Source organism: Papaver somniferum, chromosome 2 (assembly GCF_003573695.1).
Source record: "Papaver somniferum cultivar HN1 chromosome 2, ASM357369v1, whole genome shotgun sequence".
Classification (NCBI taxonomy): Eukaryota; Viridiplantae; Streptophyta; class Magnoliopsida; order Ranunculales; family Papaveraceae; genus Papaver; species Papaver somniferum.
In genome coordinates, this window is record NC_039359.1 from 97,813,769 (window position 1) to 97,827,706 (window position 13,938).

The window sequence follows — 13,938 nt, forward strand, 5'->3', positions numbered from 1 at the left end:
ACTTGTATTAGTCGGCGGGTTATCTTTTTTTCGACCTTGCCGACTAGTATTAGTCGTTATCTTCTTAGGTTGAATATCGTGACGACTTTTCGTCTCTGAAATTAGCATTTACAAGGTCGTCACCGTATGCATCCTTATACCTTGAGGACTATAGTTTAGTCGGCAGATTATGGAATTAATACCTTGCCGACTAATCATGCATTTGTAACACCTTTCTCTGTATGTCAAAAATCATATAGTCGGCAAGGTATTGTTTTGTCGACCTTGCCGACTTTTTATAGTCGGCTGGGTATTTTTTGTCGACCTTGCCAATTTTTCATTTTTTTCAGAAATAAAAGTGTTGATTCCTTCTATAATTTTGAGTATGAAATCACTCAGCAGCTTTACAATCCCCTTTGTAGAAGTGTTTGTCTAGTGTAGTTTCATTTCGGTTACAAAAAAAATCTCAAAAAAAAAAGAACCTCGGAATTCATAACAAATAATCCATGAATTCGATCCAAACAATACCTAATTTGAGTATTTTAATGCAACCAATTAACTAACTAAATTAGTTAACCTAAACACATTCTTAGTGTTAATTAAGCAAGGATAGATTAGGTATTTTGAAAATAACTGGCTAAGGGGTGGTGTGTTTTACTTCATAATGACCCAGGTTTTGTCTTATTAGGTATACCCCAATTAATCTGGGTATACCCCAATTTGGCCAGGTTCTTTATATTCCCTCTGTCCCTGAATAAATGACCTCAAGTTTACACAACTCTTGTAAGGAAAGAATTATATTACAAAGATGACCTGGTTTAAGTATTTTATAAAATTATATCATTATGCACGATAATTAGTAAAATTTAGAAATAATTTATCTCTTAAATTATACCACATATATTCGTAAATTTTATTATACTATTGAAAAGTATTTTAAAATACCTATGTAACGAATATAAACATGGTTATACAATTATACATATTTAAAAAAAAAACTAGTCATAAAAACCCAAGGTGACCAAACTTGTGGTACAAAAAACCCACTCAAATGTTGGTATTCATTAAAACTCCACCTTAAACTAAATTGATACAAAAACCCCAAATTTTAAAAAATTGATACAAAAACCCCAAATTTCAAAATTGGGGTCATCAAATTTTATGATGAAACCAAAAATTGGTTTCGTCAAATTCTATGAGGTTTCATCAAAATTTTGTTTTTTTGGGGTTTTTGTGTTGCTTTTCTTTTGGCAAGTTTTTTGTGGATGGATAGTGACACCTTTGGGGCGCGGACCGTATTTTAAAACACCTGCCTAATGAATCTGGAAATAAATCTTGGGGTATTATATACCCTCATGTAATATTCCTTAGTAGTTTAATGAATTTCATGCTTCATAAAAAATAAAAAAAATTCTTATACTAACAATAATCAATTAAAATGGTAGTTTTAGAAATATCCTTTTGTTTAATGATATAGGCCACCTATTAGTGAGATAAAATTTAAAAATAAATAGGTCATTATACACGTATGAGTATTAAATAAATAAATAAAAACTTAAAAAGTATCCATATCGCATTTCCTTAAAAGTCGTGCAAATAAATTGTGTTGCAGTATTATAGTAATATTGAAGAAGAGAGATAGGCAAGAGAATATGACTATTTTCCTTTACAAACACCTACTGAGAAGGGATAATAGTTCTCTCAAGTGCGCAATTGTAAGCAAAATAACAGGCTCGTAGATTTCTAGTTGTACCGGTCCTCGATTTCCGCTATGAATAGGTTGATTTAGTCTTTGGAGTCATGGTATTCTTCCTTTCATATGATCCCATGTGCACTAAATGATACCTTGCTTCAAAATCCCTATTGTAAATGATTGAATTGATCAGATCGTTTCAATCGCCTCATTCGTCTTTCTATATTCAGTTCTTTAGCATCTACCTCTGACCACTCTCTTCCTCATTGATCTGAGACACCAAGATGGAAAAGGAAATGGAATAATAGACTACTGAGTGTTCCCTCTACAGCTGACTAATGGCTGTAAATACTAAGCCCATTCTTAAACACAAAACTATTTATCTTAACCGGACATTCAGGGGGAATGAGTCTTGGCGGTCCTTTGAATCTCCGTTCTAATCGACTCTTCTAAAAACTTATTCAAAGTGAAAAACTACTCTATCAAATTCGTTCCAGTTTACTAGACTTCACACTTACGATCTTATGTCATAGGGTCTACAGAAATCTCTTATGCATTAGATAAGAGTTACATATATTACATATATCTAAGGCTCTATATATAGGTTATGAGGTAAACCATGGTTACATTTATATGCGTTGCATACACATGGTCCCAAGGCTCTATAACTCTCCCCCTTGTGCGGAGTGTTTCAAACATAACACTTAAAATATATTTCTTCACATATAGTTCTCTCGTTGATGACCACTGTGTCTAAATCAATTCCACACTGAAACCTCGCCAGGAAACTCAATGGCACTAAGCCTAAACTGGGGGAAAGGAGTACAATATTAAGAACACTTAGGAAAGAGTTGGACTCGCATAAGTTGCCTCGTTAAAACCTTGACAAGGGGAAAAACCCAGTAGGATAAAATCTTGACGAAGGGAAAGAGTGCAATGCGAAAAGTATGGAAGTATGCCTTTACCGAATACCGATACATAGCATCGTTTCTATGTTTATAGGTGATTGATGAAAACTCAATATTGATGCAAAATAATAATACTATTAGTACTACTAATTGGCTCGTGTTGAAAACTGTTGTGATGCAATCATTGCATCAGAGTGCTGATTTGCTTGATAATTTATTGTGTTTTATTTCGTTGATTCCGATATTGTTCATTAATGTCAATGCGATCTTCAATTCCTCAACATCAAACTATACATGGTGTAGTTATTGTTGTTTCGCTAAACCTTGTCGCGTAACAAAATCCCTACGGTAAAAACTAATCTCGATCGAAAGAAAAAAGAGTACAACACAGCTTCACATTTCAAAGTAAAATATGTGGACATCTCATATATCCTTGGATCCTCTTCCTGATGTCGGCATTTCTCCCTAATTCCATTCAAAGGAGTTTCCAGATAGTTTCTTTTGTCATGTATTATCCAAAAGTGAATATAGGTAATGACTTGGTAAATAAGTCAGTCATGTATCCTGATAAATATTTTCATACCATCACTATTAAAAGAAGGAAACGAAAAACCATGTGTTTAGAAAATTATCATGGTTTGGTCACTCAGGAAAAATATGAAATTAGTAGAATCCTAACTGATTATGTGACGGACCAGAAAATTACGTCTAGGGTGCCAAGGCGCACATGCCAAAACTCTCTAATGCGCTACTATGATGAGAGTGACCTGATCCTAAAGATTCACTTCTTTCTTGACAAATGCACGTCCATTTGTCCTTGCAAGGATGCTTCACAAGCATGATGCCTTAAACATAGATTCCACAACGCTCCAACATACCCTTATTCTGCAAGGGTATAAAGTCATAAAGGCTAACTATGATGCATTTTGCATGCATCACTGAATTCTGAGCCTTTTCAGGCATAAGGCATGCCATGGACTTGAGCATAGGCCATTGCAAGCCTATTTCCGCTTTCTTACTTCGTCTTGGCTTTGAGCTGAATGCAGGCACTTGTCTTACTTGTGCCAAGGGTGCATCAGGCAGGCTTATTCCATTCTTTATTTGCATCATCCTTGTGATGCAAGTGGCTTATTCAAGCTCGCTTTACCTGCATGCCAGTTAGCTTTATTTTTTGTCCATGTCAAATGCTCAATTAGTACATTCATGTGTTGATAGCTTGATTGGAAGTATGAGTATACGATAAATGGACTGCAATTTACCCCATCAAGTATGGAAACAATCATCTCTTGTCTCGCATAGTTGAGCTAGATGGTATAATTAAGTTACCATAATGTCGCAATCACCACATAATTAGATGATATGAATGACAAGGTTCTTGACCAATAATGTTGTAACTCATTGCGGATGCCTTTGTACCCTCATACATGGCTCGAAGGTATCAATCATTGACTGTTGTTCATCAATCATCGGGACAAGCAACTAAAGGCAACTCATGTTGCAAGAAGGGAAAGGCCACACATAGAACATGGGGACTAAGGCCCAAGTCCACCAAATAAGTATCCATGAGTTGGAAGGGACAATGAAGGAATTAACAAGGAAGAAGGAGGTTATATTAGAGAAGGGATGGCATTAGTAGTAATTAAGGAGGTTTATGAAACATGGAAAGATGTCATAAAAAGAAGGGGCTTTTGGAAAGTCTATATAAGAAAGGACAAGGTACAATGGAAAGACAACTCTCCCTCATACTATTCTAAGAAAAGTGAGCTCATCTTGGTAGACTAGGACGGGTAGAACCTAACGAGAATTCCGGTATTAATAGTAAACATTCAGCTTCCAAAAAGAAATAGTTGAGTTTAATAGCTTTTAACACATGTAAAAACTTATTATGCATAGTAGGGTGCTATACAAGGTTGTTAAATCGTGAATCACAATCATATGTTGAATCGCGGAAGATTCATTGTAAATCTCTAGATACATACACTATACATATCCAAGTTATAGATTAATAAGTTTAAATATATGTTATTAGTATTATAGCGGAAATGCTATTCACAGCTTCACTTGGAGCTCTATTCACAGCTCAAATGCTAGGTGTTGTAAGAGTATTGGTCCGTGGCTTTCAGCCAGGACCCACCGCTGGATAAAAGGATTCACCATTTTAGAGATGTAGGGTTTAGATGTCCCGAGCTGTGAGTAGTGTGGTGTTTATGTGGTGTGAATAGCACCACCGGTATTATAGATATGAATAATGAAGAATACATCACACAATTTAGTGTTTCATTTTAGTGGTTAGGCACTTAATTAGGTGGACATGGCTCTTGAGTTAGAATCTTGAGCTCTACGCGAGTCAAAATGTCTCAAAAAGTTTATTTTTGATAAAAATCACATGGAAAGAACAGATTTAGACTTGTCTGACTATGAATCGGTGCAAATCGCACTAGTCAAAATGTGAATTATAACATTCACAGTATAATCGATTCATAGTTGGGACTTGAATCGTTTTGGGAAATTTTGAGGCGAATCGTGATTTTAAAAACTATGGTGCTGATATACCTGTATATCAGCTTTGACTTTTGAAACATCAGTGGATAAAAGCCACTAGAATCCAGTGATGATGGCCTGAGTGAAAGATAACAAAATTATGTGAAGATGCTTTAGTATTGTTTATTTCTTTCACGAAGACACTAACTATATTGAATCAAAATTGGGACATCACATGGAAAAATAGTTTAATAACAACAAATATTAAGACATTTACATCAAAACTAGAATTTTTGTAGTGGTACAGGTTAGATGATTCGTTTTAGCTAACGGGGGCAGACGTGAACAACAGGGACGCATTTGTTCCTCCAAACCCAAAAGAATTTGACATTGCAGCTCTTATCTGCATCTCCTTAGATTGAGTCAAAGGCATGAAACCATCTTGGAACACTGGATCTGGTTGCTGGAGATTCAAAGTTAAAGGAGCAGTTCCCTGCAGCAAGCAAGAGTTAATACCACAAATACTTGCGAAGAAGATGTATTGCGGATAATCTACAAAGAAAATAAAATATGATGTATTGCGGATAATCTAGAAAGTTATAAAGAAAATAAAATATGATGCTTACATGGTATGTGGCTAAAACCGCAAAGATCGCCTCTACAGCTCCAGCCGCCCCCAGAAGATGACCTGTAGCACCCTGAAAGGGAAATAATAGTTTCACTCTATCACCCATCCCTGAGAATGAGTAAAAACTCACACTTAAGTAATAGTTATCTTGTTTATCAGGAAGCTTAATCCCACATTGTCTAGTCTAGAATGTAAAAGATATACTCATAGATCCGAATGCTTTAGGTTTCTGTCAATTTTTCACATCAAATGTAGGAAATTTGAGAGGTAAAATCTTTGCTTTACAAAGTCATCAGAACTTACCTTTGTCGAGGACAAGGCCAGAGCACCTGAAGTATGCTTTGGAAACACAGATTTTATGGCATTAGCTTCTATTGCATCTCCTGCAAATAAAATATTTCAACAATACGAATTGCCACCAGGAAAAGGCTTTGCAGATGCATCCGGAGCGAAATCACATAAAGGGAGAAAATTGATTATGTTAAGAAATTGTACCTAGAGGAGTTGATGTCGCATGCGCGTTTACATAGTCCACTTCATGAGGATGAAGGCCAGACTGCAGGATATGGAAACAAGGTGGTTTGCTTTAGTAGAACAGAGGATCAATGGTAAACTCCATACGACAACCCACATGCGTACTACAGGGCAAGACAGGGACAACGGACAATTTATATCCTAGAATTATCTAGAATCTTTATTACCTTAAAAAATTAAAGGCTAAACCTTAAAAGCACGTAATCCATACTCCATAAATTATTTTAAGTCTACAAAAGATAACCAGTTCGAAGCTAAAAGTCTCTCTACCTGTTTTAGTGCACGTGACATGGCCAAAATTGCACCTCTACCATCACTGTGTGGTTGAGTAATGTGATATGCATCACCTGAAAATGCGAATTGTGGATAAGAAACAACCTGAGGTCAGATATAAACAACTATGAACCATAACATATCCACTATGAAGACCTGACATCCCATAACCTCGAACCTCAGCATAAATTCTTGCTCCTCGTTTTTGTGCATGCCCAAGCTCCTACATGTCACAGAAATGGATGATAGCATGAGATGTAAAAAACTCAGGGGAGAGCAAGGAGACCTCAAAGTGAACAAACTACACTCGGAAGTTTAATGTGTTCGGTAAAACAGTAGACTAAATGCACAACATAAAGTATAAATCAGACGTGTGAAATGAATGTCGTTCTTCAGAATCAAGATGCAAATTTCCAGTTCAGATTAAGAAGGCAAGAAGTTTATCCGAGAGGAGACCCTTTTAAGCATGATGAACAAAGTAAGATTAGCTGCAACACCTCCCTGGGACGCTATGCCAAGTTCAATTTGTGTATTACATAAAAATGACAGATTTACCTCCAACACCATAACACCGGAGCCTTCACCTATCCTGTAGTAAATGTTTGACGTGTGAACACCAATAAAAATGTGGAAAAGATCACTTTTTACCAAACCCAATTGAGATAAGAAAGTGTTTGCTTACACAAATCCATCTCTGCCACAATCAAAAGGGCGAGAAGCTTCTTGCGGTACAGAATTATACTTTGTGGTCAATGCCCTTGATCTGTATACACAGGAAAGAAGATGTCACGTGTTAACTACAACCTACAGAAGACTTGACATATAGCAACAACGAGAAACAGGGTAACAGTCTAAAGATATTGATTTATGGCTAAGCCAAGTATGCTTTCAATGTGAAGCAAAAAAGAAATCCAAAAAAGAAAAGGTCATAAACGGGCACACGCTTCGCAACTATTTTCAATTTGCCATCAACGGTAAACAAGATATGTAAAGCCATCAATCTAATGAAGTTAATGAAAGTGACATGGAGCAGATCAATAACTGGAGCAAAAGTTGCATAATGGGGATAACAATGGTGAAAAAACAGGAAACACTATTGTGTGATGAAATTGGTTCACAATCTGAAAACAATCACGCCATCAAGTAGATTAAGTAGACAGCACAAGAAGAGTTCAGAAAACCAGAAAATATGATGATAGCATTGTCGCGTTCTGCTGCTTCTTCTAAAACTCAACACCTCAACATATTCATAGTTTTTTACTTTTCAGATAGTCTGGGCATCCGCCAAGGAAGAAAATCAATTTTCATAAGTAGAGTATAGTGTCACTAAATTCAAAAGGAATAATAAAAGAAAAAAAGAAATATTCATATAACATATGAAGCATGAACTGTCACATTGAGCAAATACAAGTGAATATTGGTCCATATCAGTTTGTAATGGTGTATCAGATCAGTACCATTTGTACTGATACGACACATTTATTTGGTTGTATTGGCTGATATTGAGACTGACAAAGAGATAAGTCGGAGTTTTTAAATGGATAATCATTACCTACAAAATCCTGCTATTGATAAAGCATCGATACTGGATTCTGTTCCTCCAGCTACCATTACATCTGAATCTCCAAACTGAATCATCCTAGCAGCATCTCCAATTGAATGTGCACCAGTAGCACAAGCTGTTACGGCAGCATGATTTGGACCCTAAAGTCAAAAGTCAGAGTTTACAGCAACTCCATACATTCAAAGTGCTAAGAATGAGAAAACATGTATTATCCTTCTGTGTTCAGGCATGGCATTTACAATATAATTCGTAAACATATTGAAGAAGAGGAGCCCCACAGGCAATATCATTAACAAGCGTACTCATCTATCACACTGTTCAACTGTGGGGCCCAACTCTTTTGACTGCCTGGTAGTCCATAGATGGAACTCCTGGGACATCCCTGGTCAATGAGCTGATGAGCACAGGGCATCACCTATGTAAAGAGTCAACCGCCCTTAATGAGCTTATAAGATTCACTTTTGGAAATTCAGGGAGGCGGGAAAGAGAAAGAAAGAACGAGAGTTGGTGGATTTAATCCAAGCACCTTGAATCCATATCTCATGCTAACATGACCTGCTGCCATGTTGATCAATATCCGAGGGATGAAAAATGGACTAAGCCGGCGCAGACGCTGTGATAAGAAAACAGAGTAGTCACAATACATTATTGCCACGACCATGAAGCTCGTAAACATGGCTTAATTAAGTTAAGGCCACCCGAAAATGATGCATCATGTCAACAAATAATCTGATAAATCAAAAGTTCATTCATAGAAGGCAGGTCAAACGAACCTTCTCACAGATCATTTTTGCTGCATCCAAAATGTCACTGATGCATCCAGTGCCTGCTCCAATAGAAACTCCCTGGGAAAATCAAGAAAGAAAAGTTTCATTACAAAAAATCAAGTAAGAAAGTCACCAAGAAAAATTCCCAACTCTCTAAACACTATAATCGTATTGAGAAAAAACAATCTGTGACCAGTGAACTTTACCGTTCTTTCTTTCTTCTCGAGTTCAGTAGGCAGCCAGTTAGCATCTCTTAGAGCTTCATCCGCAGAACACAGCGCATAAGCTATAAATCTCGCCATAGACCTATTGTCCTAAAAATAAAAGAAACCATAAACATGAAAAACTACATAATATTAGCTCATATGACATCAAAACATCCTTCTCATTTTCCATAGAACTACGTGAATAAAAAATCTCACAACCAATTCCCACAAACGTCCACATAAATTTTCAGACAGGGTTTAGGGTTTAAGAAAATAACCTTAGAATTCATCCATATTTCCTCATCAAATTCACCAAAATTGCTCCCACAAGGAACAATAGCAGCAACCTTAGATGTTAATTGTTCAAATGTCTGCAACTGAGTTTCTTCATCAAACCCTTTCATATTAAGATCTTCCAAAGAAAGTGCCCTAACTCCAGAACATCCTTTTATAAGTCGTTTCCATGTAGTTTCTACTCCACATCCAAGTGGTGTCACCATTCCTAACCCTACAAAAACTCAATCAAATTTCAAGTTCCCGCAAGAAAAAAATAAAATGAAATAGTAATCAAATTGATAGCAGAAATTAGAGATTACCAGTGACAACAACTCTTCGTTGAGGAATTAACGGAAGCGGACCAAATGGATCAGATGCACTAGTAGCAGTAGATATTGAACGACTTATATGATGATAACGAGAACGAAGCAATTTACTCCAGGCTCTACTCATTGCCATGACTACTGAACCTCCTCCTACCATGCTCAGGAAATTGAAATTATGAACCCTGAATCCTAGACACCGGATATAGGAATTCGAGGGGAGATTCATGCACATCCACACCGTCCAATTTGTATAACTGGACCCTTATCTCCCAACCTTTGGGTTAAATTTAAACCGTTCAATATCTTCAAAAATCGAATTAGAACTGTCGGATGGGTCGAAAATAGCCGAAATTGTAGATCTTTCTTTGTTTTTCTCCCATTCTTCAAAATCTCTCTTCCGCGGTTCAGCCACACGCGAGATTTCTCTGTGTATCACCCGCCAAAAGGTAGTAATATAAATGGATCACAGTTATTTTGTATTCAAATTATTTCCCTCTGTTCGTCTCTCTTCTTCTTTCTTCTCTTAGGGTTTCGTTTTTCTTTCTCTCTTCTCTAATGGCTTCTGATTCTTCTTCATTGCAGGTTTTTCTCTCAGTTTCCTCACTCCAGAGGTTGATTTCCAAGCGGATTTTGGGTTTTAGGGGTTGGCTTTTCTTGATTTTTTTTAATTGTGCTAATTGCTGGTGTAAAGGAGGGAAAGGGGGATTTTTGGAGGTATGGATCTGGTTGGTGATGAGGCTGTGGAAGAGAATTTAATGTCAGTTGTTGGGGAAAAGAGAGTGGTGGATTGTGATGAAACTGAGAATTTGAATGCGAGAAAGAAGAAGGCGAGAGTTGATTATGGTGGAGATTTGAAGAGGGTTGCAGAAATTGTGTTGGTCTTGTCTGCTATGGGAAAAACGAGAGGTGGGAGAAAGCCTACTGATGTGGAGAAAGGGTTGATGGTTGAAGCGAAGGACAAGTTGGTTGAGATTTGTCAATTCATGTCTCCTCAGGATGTTATACCTAAAGATGCAATCAGGGTTGTTATGGAAGATCTTGGGCTTAATAAGTCTGCAGATGAAAGGTTAGGGTTTTGCCCTCACAAAATGTCCATTTCTACGAAACTTGTGCTGGCAAAGAGGAAGGTACTACACTTTGATTTGCTTTTGCTTCTCACAAACTCAATTTGCTTATTAGCCTGAGAAATTCCAGTTGGATAGAATTAAAACAAAACCAGTTTGATCTGTATGTTTTCATGTCCATTGTAGAATTTTTCGCTAAACTGCTAAGTAGAAGTTTTTAGAGTTAAATAGGGTTGATGCTAGTGTTAAATGAAGTCATGTAGGACTCCAGAATGGTATTTTTCCTTGGTATTTTGTATGTTTAGTGGTGTTTCTTCTATTATGTTATTTTCTATTGGTCAGTCATACTGTGCATTATTTGTGCAGATGGGAGAGACCAAGAAATTTGCTGCCCAATCTAGAACATATACGTTACCAATCTTGCAAGAAGGATATGGTACTAAGGCCGACGCCAATCGTCCATTTCGTACAGTTCACAAGCCTCCAGCACTTGGAGGCTTTCAAGCTGCTTCACCAGTTGTTCATGTTCCATCTCTAGCTTCACCAGTTGTTCATGTTCCATCTCTAGCTTCACCAGTTGTTCATGTTCCATCTCTAGCTTCACCAGTTGTTCATGTTCCGTCTCTAGCTTCACCAGTATCACTTAATCAATTGCATGTCCATAAACTGCAGTCTGCCTTAGTTTCGATACGATCAATTGGCACTTCTTTTGGACCTGGTTCTTCTTCCTCGCAGTTGCCTCGGAAAGAAGGCGCATCTTCCAGATTAGATGGAAGACTGAATAGGACAATTCATCCGTTCCACGTTCAAGGTACTACCTTATTTGTTGTTTTTTGTCCATTTTTAAAATTTAATGAAACAGCAGCCGATCCAGTGAGCATGTAGTCATATGATTTCTTTGTGTCCCTTCTTTATTTGTTTTCGCCCTTAAATATACCTTCAAAGTAATTTGCTAGTTCACCTAGTAGTTTTAAATATGTAAATGATGTTTCCATAGTGCTAAAAAGATATCCTATATGCAAGGTGTGGTACTTACTGGAAGTGGGTTTCTAGGGAATAACGTTAGAAAAGAAAAACTAATGGAACTTATTGATACTTGTTAATTGTGATTGTGAATGCTACAAAGAATCTAGTAGACAGCCTGTGTTAGTCTAATGCTGTAGCTGCTGAATTCTGTCCTTTTGGTGAGGATACCCACTAGGAACTTCCTTACAATGCATCGAGTATGTAAACGTTCTTACTTGTCCAAATTGAGATACACTCATAGTTTGGCCCAGTCTTGTCAAATCTGGATTTCAAGAATAAGCCAGATCGGAAGCCAAAAAACAGCCTCCAACATTACAAAACCCTGAAATCGGACATGAAAACTTGAACTCAAATAATTCTGAACCTTTTTTCTACAATAAAAATCGATCAAGAAAACTGAGAAATATTGTGAAACATGCAATATATGTACTGCTGTTGTGACATGAATGGTTTTTCCTATGTCTTTCTTGCTCAACTAAGAATATTTTCTCTTCGTGTCTAGGAAGATGCAATTTCGTAGATTTCTGATCTGTAGCTTAACTTCATTCTGTTTTTATGTACATCAAACTTAGATGTTAAAGTTGACGGCTTGTAATATTGCTCCTTATGCTTCTAACAGTTTCAAGTTTAATTATTCATTTAGTCATCAACTGTTTTGGGGTTTTGGAACTTTTTTACTCTTGTTTATAAAATTCCGGAGTATCTTCTTTGAATGTTTATTGTTTAATGATTATATTTCTTTTCTACAGCAAATGTCCCCGGGATGAACGCAACATTTTCTCCACAATCTTCAGCTGTAACAAAATTGTGTCAGGGAAACAGGGCTCCAGATAATACTCGTAGTGCCGATGGTACTACTAAATTAGGTAAATATAAGGTAGCAGTTCAAGTTACAAAAGATCAAAACTCAAAACCTTCTTTACAACCTGTAAATGGAAAAGTTAGTATGCATCAACCTTCTCACGTCACGAACTATCAGTATCCTTCTTCAGTCTTCTCCAACCACAGTGTCATTGGCACAAATGCTCAGAAGTTCTTGCATCATGTAGTTGTCCGAGAAACTGTATGTATCAATCTGTATTTTATCTTTAGATGTTTGTTTTATTCCGTACAAGTTTAGGAGTTTACTGATGTGTTATGGGTTGTCAGAAACGGAGAATAGCACAACGACAACGGCGTGAGAGAGAACGAGCAGAAAAAGCAACAGAAACAAAAATAGTGAAGGTGATTGATGAAGATGTATGTATATTTCAGAAACTTGATCTTCAATATTCTTCCAATTCTGTATTGTTTCACAAACAACGTTTGTTTTATACTGTCCAAGTTTGGGAGTTTACTGATGTTAATATGTTATGGATTGTCAGAGACGGCTACTGGGACAACGGCAGCGGCGTGAGAGAGAACGAGCAGAAAAAGAGGAAAGGTTGGCGCACCGACAACGACAACAACAACGCGAGAGAGAACAAGCAGAAAAAGAAACAGGAAAGGTGATCGATGCAGATATATGTACACTTCAGACACTGGTCTTTAATATTCCTCTATAGTTCTTATTGTTTAATCGAATTAAAAAAAAATTGCATTATATAGTCATTAACCTTTTTTATTTTTTTCTTATAAATGGGGTAATAAAGATATTATTCGATTTTCATTTCCTTTATTTAAAAATTAGTCGATAGAATCGTCGGAACTGTAACTGGTAACCTAGCAACAAGCGGGCACCAACCCCTTTGTCATTAATTCTTGGAGATAGTAATCCTTCAAATTTTAAACTTTTAGATATAAAGTTAACGACGCCGTGTGGGGCGGAGCCAGGTTTCAGAGGAAAGGGTGCAACAATTCTTGACAAATCGGATGAAAGACAAAAAAAAAAAAAAAAAAGTTACAACTGTCTTGGAAGCCAGCTGGGCTAGATGACTCATACACCAAGTTGGCTCCCCCTTCGATTTGTAAAATACACGGGCATACATTAACCTTCGATAATATTATAGTTACATTGAGTGGGCTACTTTTCATGATTCATTTCCTGTGTGAATAACTCTTTTTTTTATCAATTTTTACACATCATCATAGGTCGTATACTTCGCGCCATAGTCATTTGGTACAGATTAGTGCATTTAACTGTGAAAGAAACTAAGGAGCAACTCCACCAAAAACAGGTTCCATATATGAATCGGGAGGGTTTGTGCACAATTTACTGATGTGAGTTAAAGTAG

The 13,938-nt window shown here is 36.8% G+C and overlaps 2 protein-coding genes across 2 annotated transcripts; one reads left to right on the plus strand and one right to left on the minus strand.

Annotated features, from left to right (window-relative positions):
• Window positions 1-5,223: 5,223 nt before the first annotated feature.
• LOC113348511 (3-oxoacyl-[acyl-carrier-protein] synthase, mitochondrial-like) lies at window positions 5,224-10,451 on the minus strand. The gene is made up of 14 exons (XM_026592310.1): window positions 9,630-10,451; window positions 9,312-9,541; window positions 9,034-9,141; window positions 8,834-8,905; window positions 8,587-8,673; window positions 8,049-8,200; window positions 7,179-7,259; window positions 7,052-7,085; window positions 6,653-6,719; window positions 6,494-6,570; window positions 6,185-6,245; window positions 5,993-6,072; window positions 5,688-5,759; window positions 5,224-5,554 (listed from the first exon to the last, which is right to left on the minus strand). The coding sequence occupies exons 1-14, from the start codon at window positions 9,865-9,867 to the stop codon at window positions 5,384-5,386; spliced, it is 1,530 nt and encodes a 509-aa protein (XP_026448095.1). The 5' UTR covers window positions 9,868-10,451; the 3' UTR covers window positions 5,224-5,383.
• Window positions 9,942-13,371, plus strand: LOC113348512. Its single transcript, XM_026592311.1, has 6 exons — window positions 9,942-10,081; window positions 10,218-10,762; window positions 11,066-11,510; window positions 12,475-12,788; window positions 12,875-12,964; window positions 13,090-13,371. Exons 2-6 carry the CDS (start codon window positions 10,352-10,354, stop codon window positions 13,267-13,269), a joined length of 1,440 nt encoding a protein of 479 aa, XP_026448096.1. The 5' UTR covers window positions 9,942-10,081; window positions 10,218-10,351; the 3' UTR covers window positions 13,270-13,371.
• Window positions 13,372-13,938: the final 567 nt, after the last annotated feature.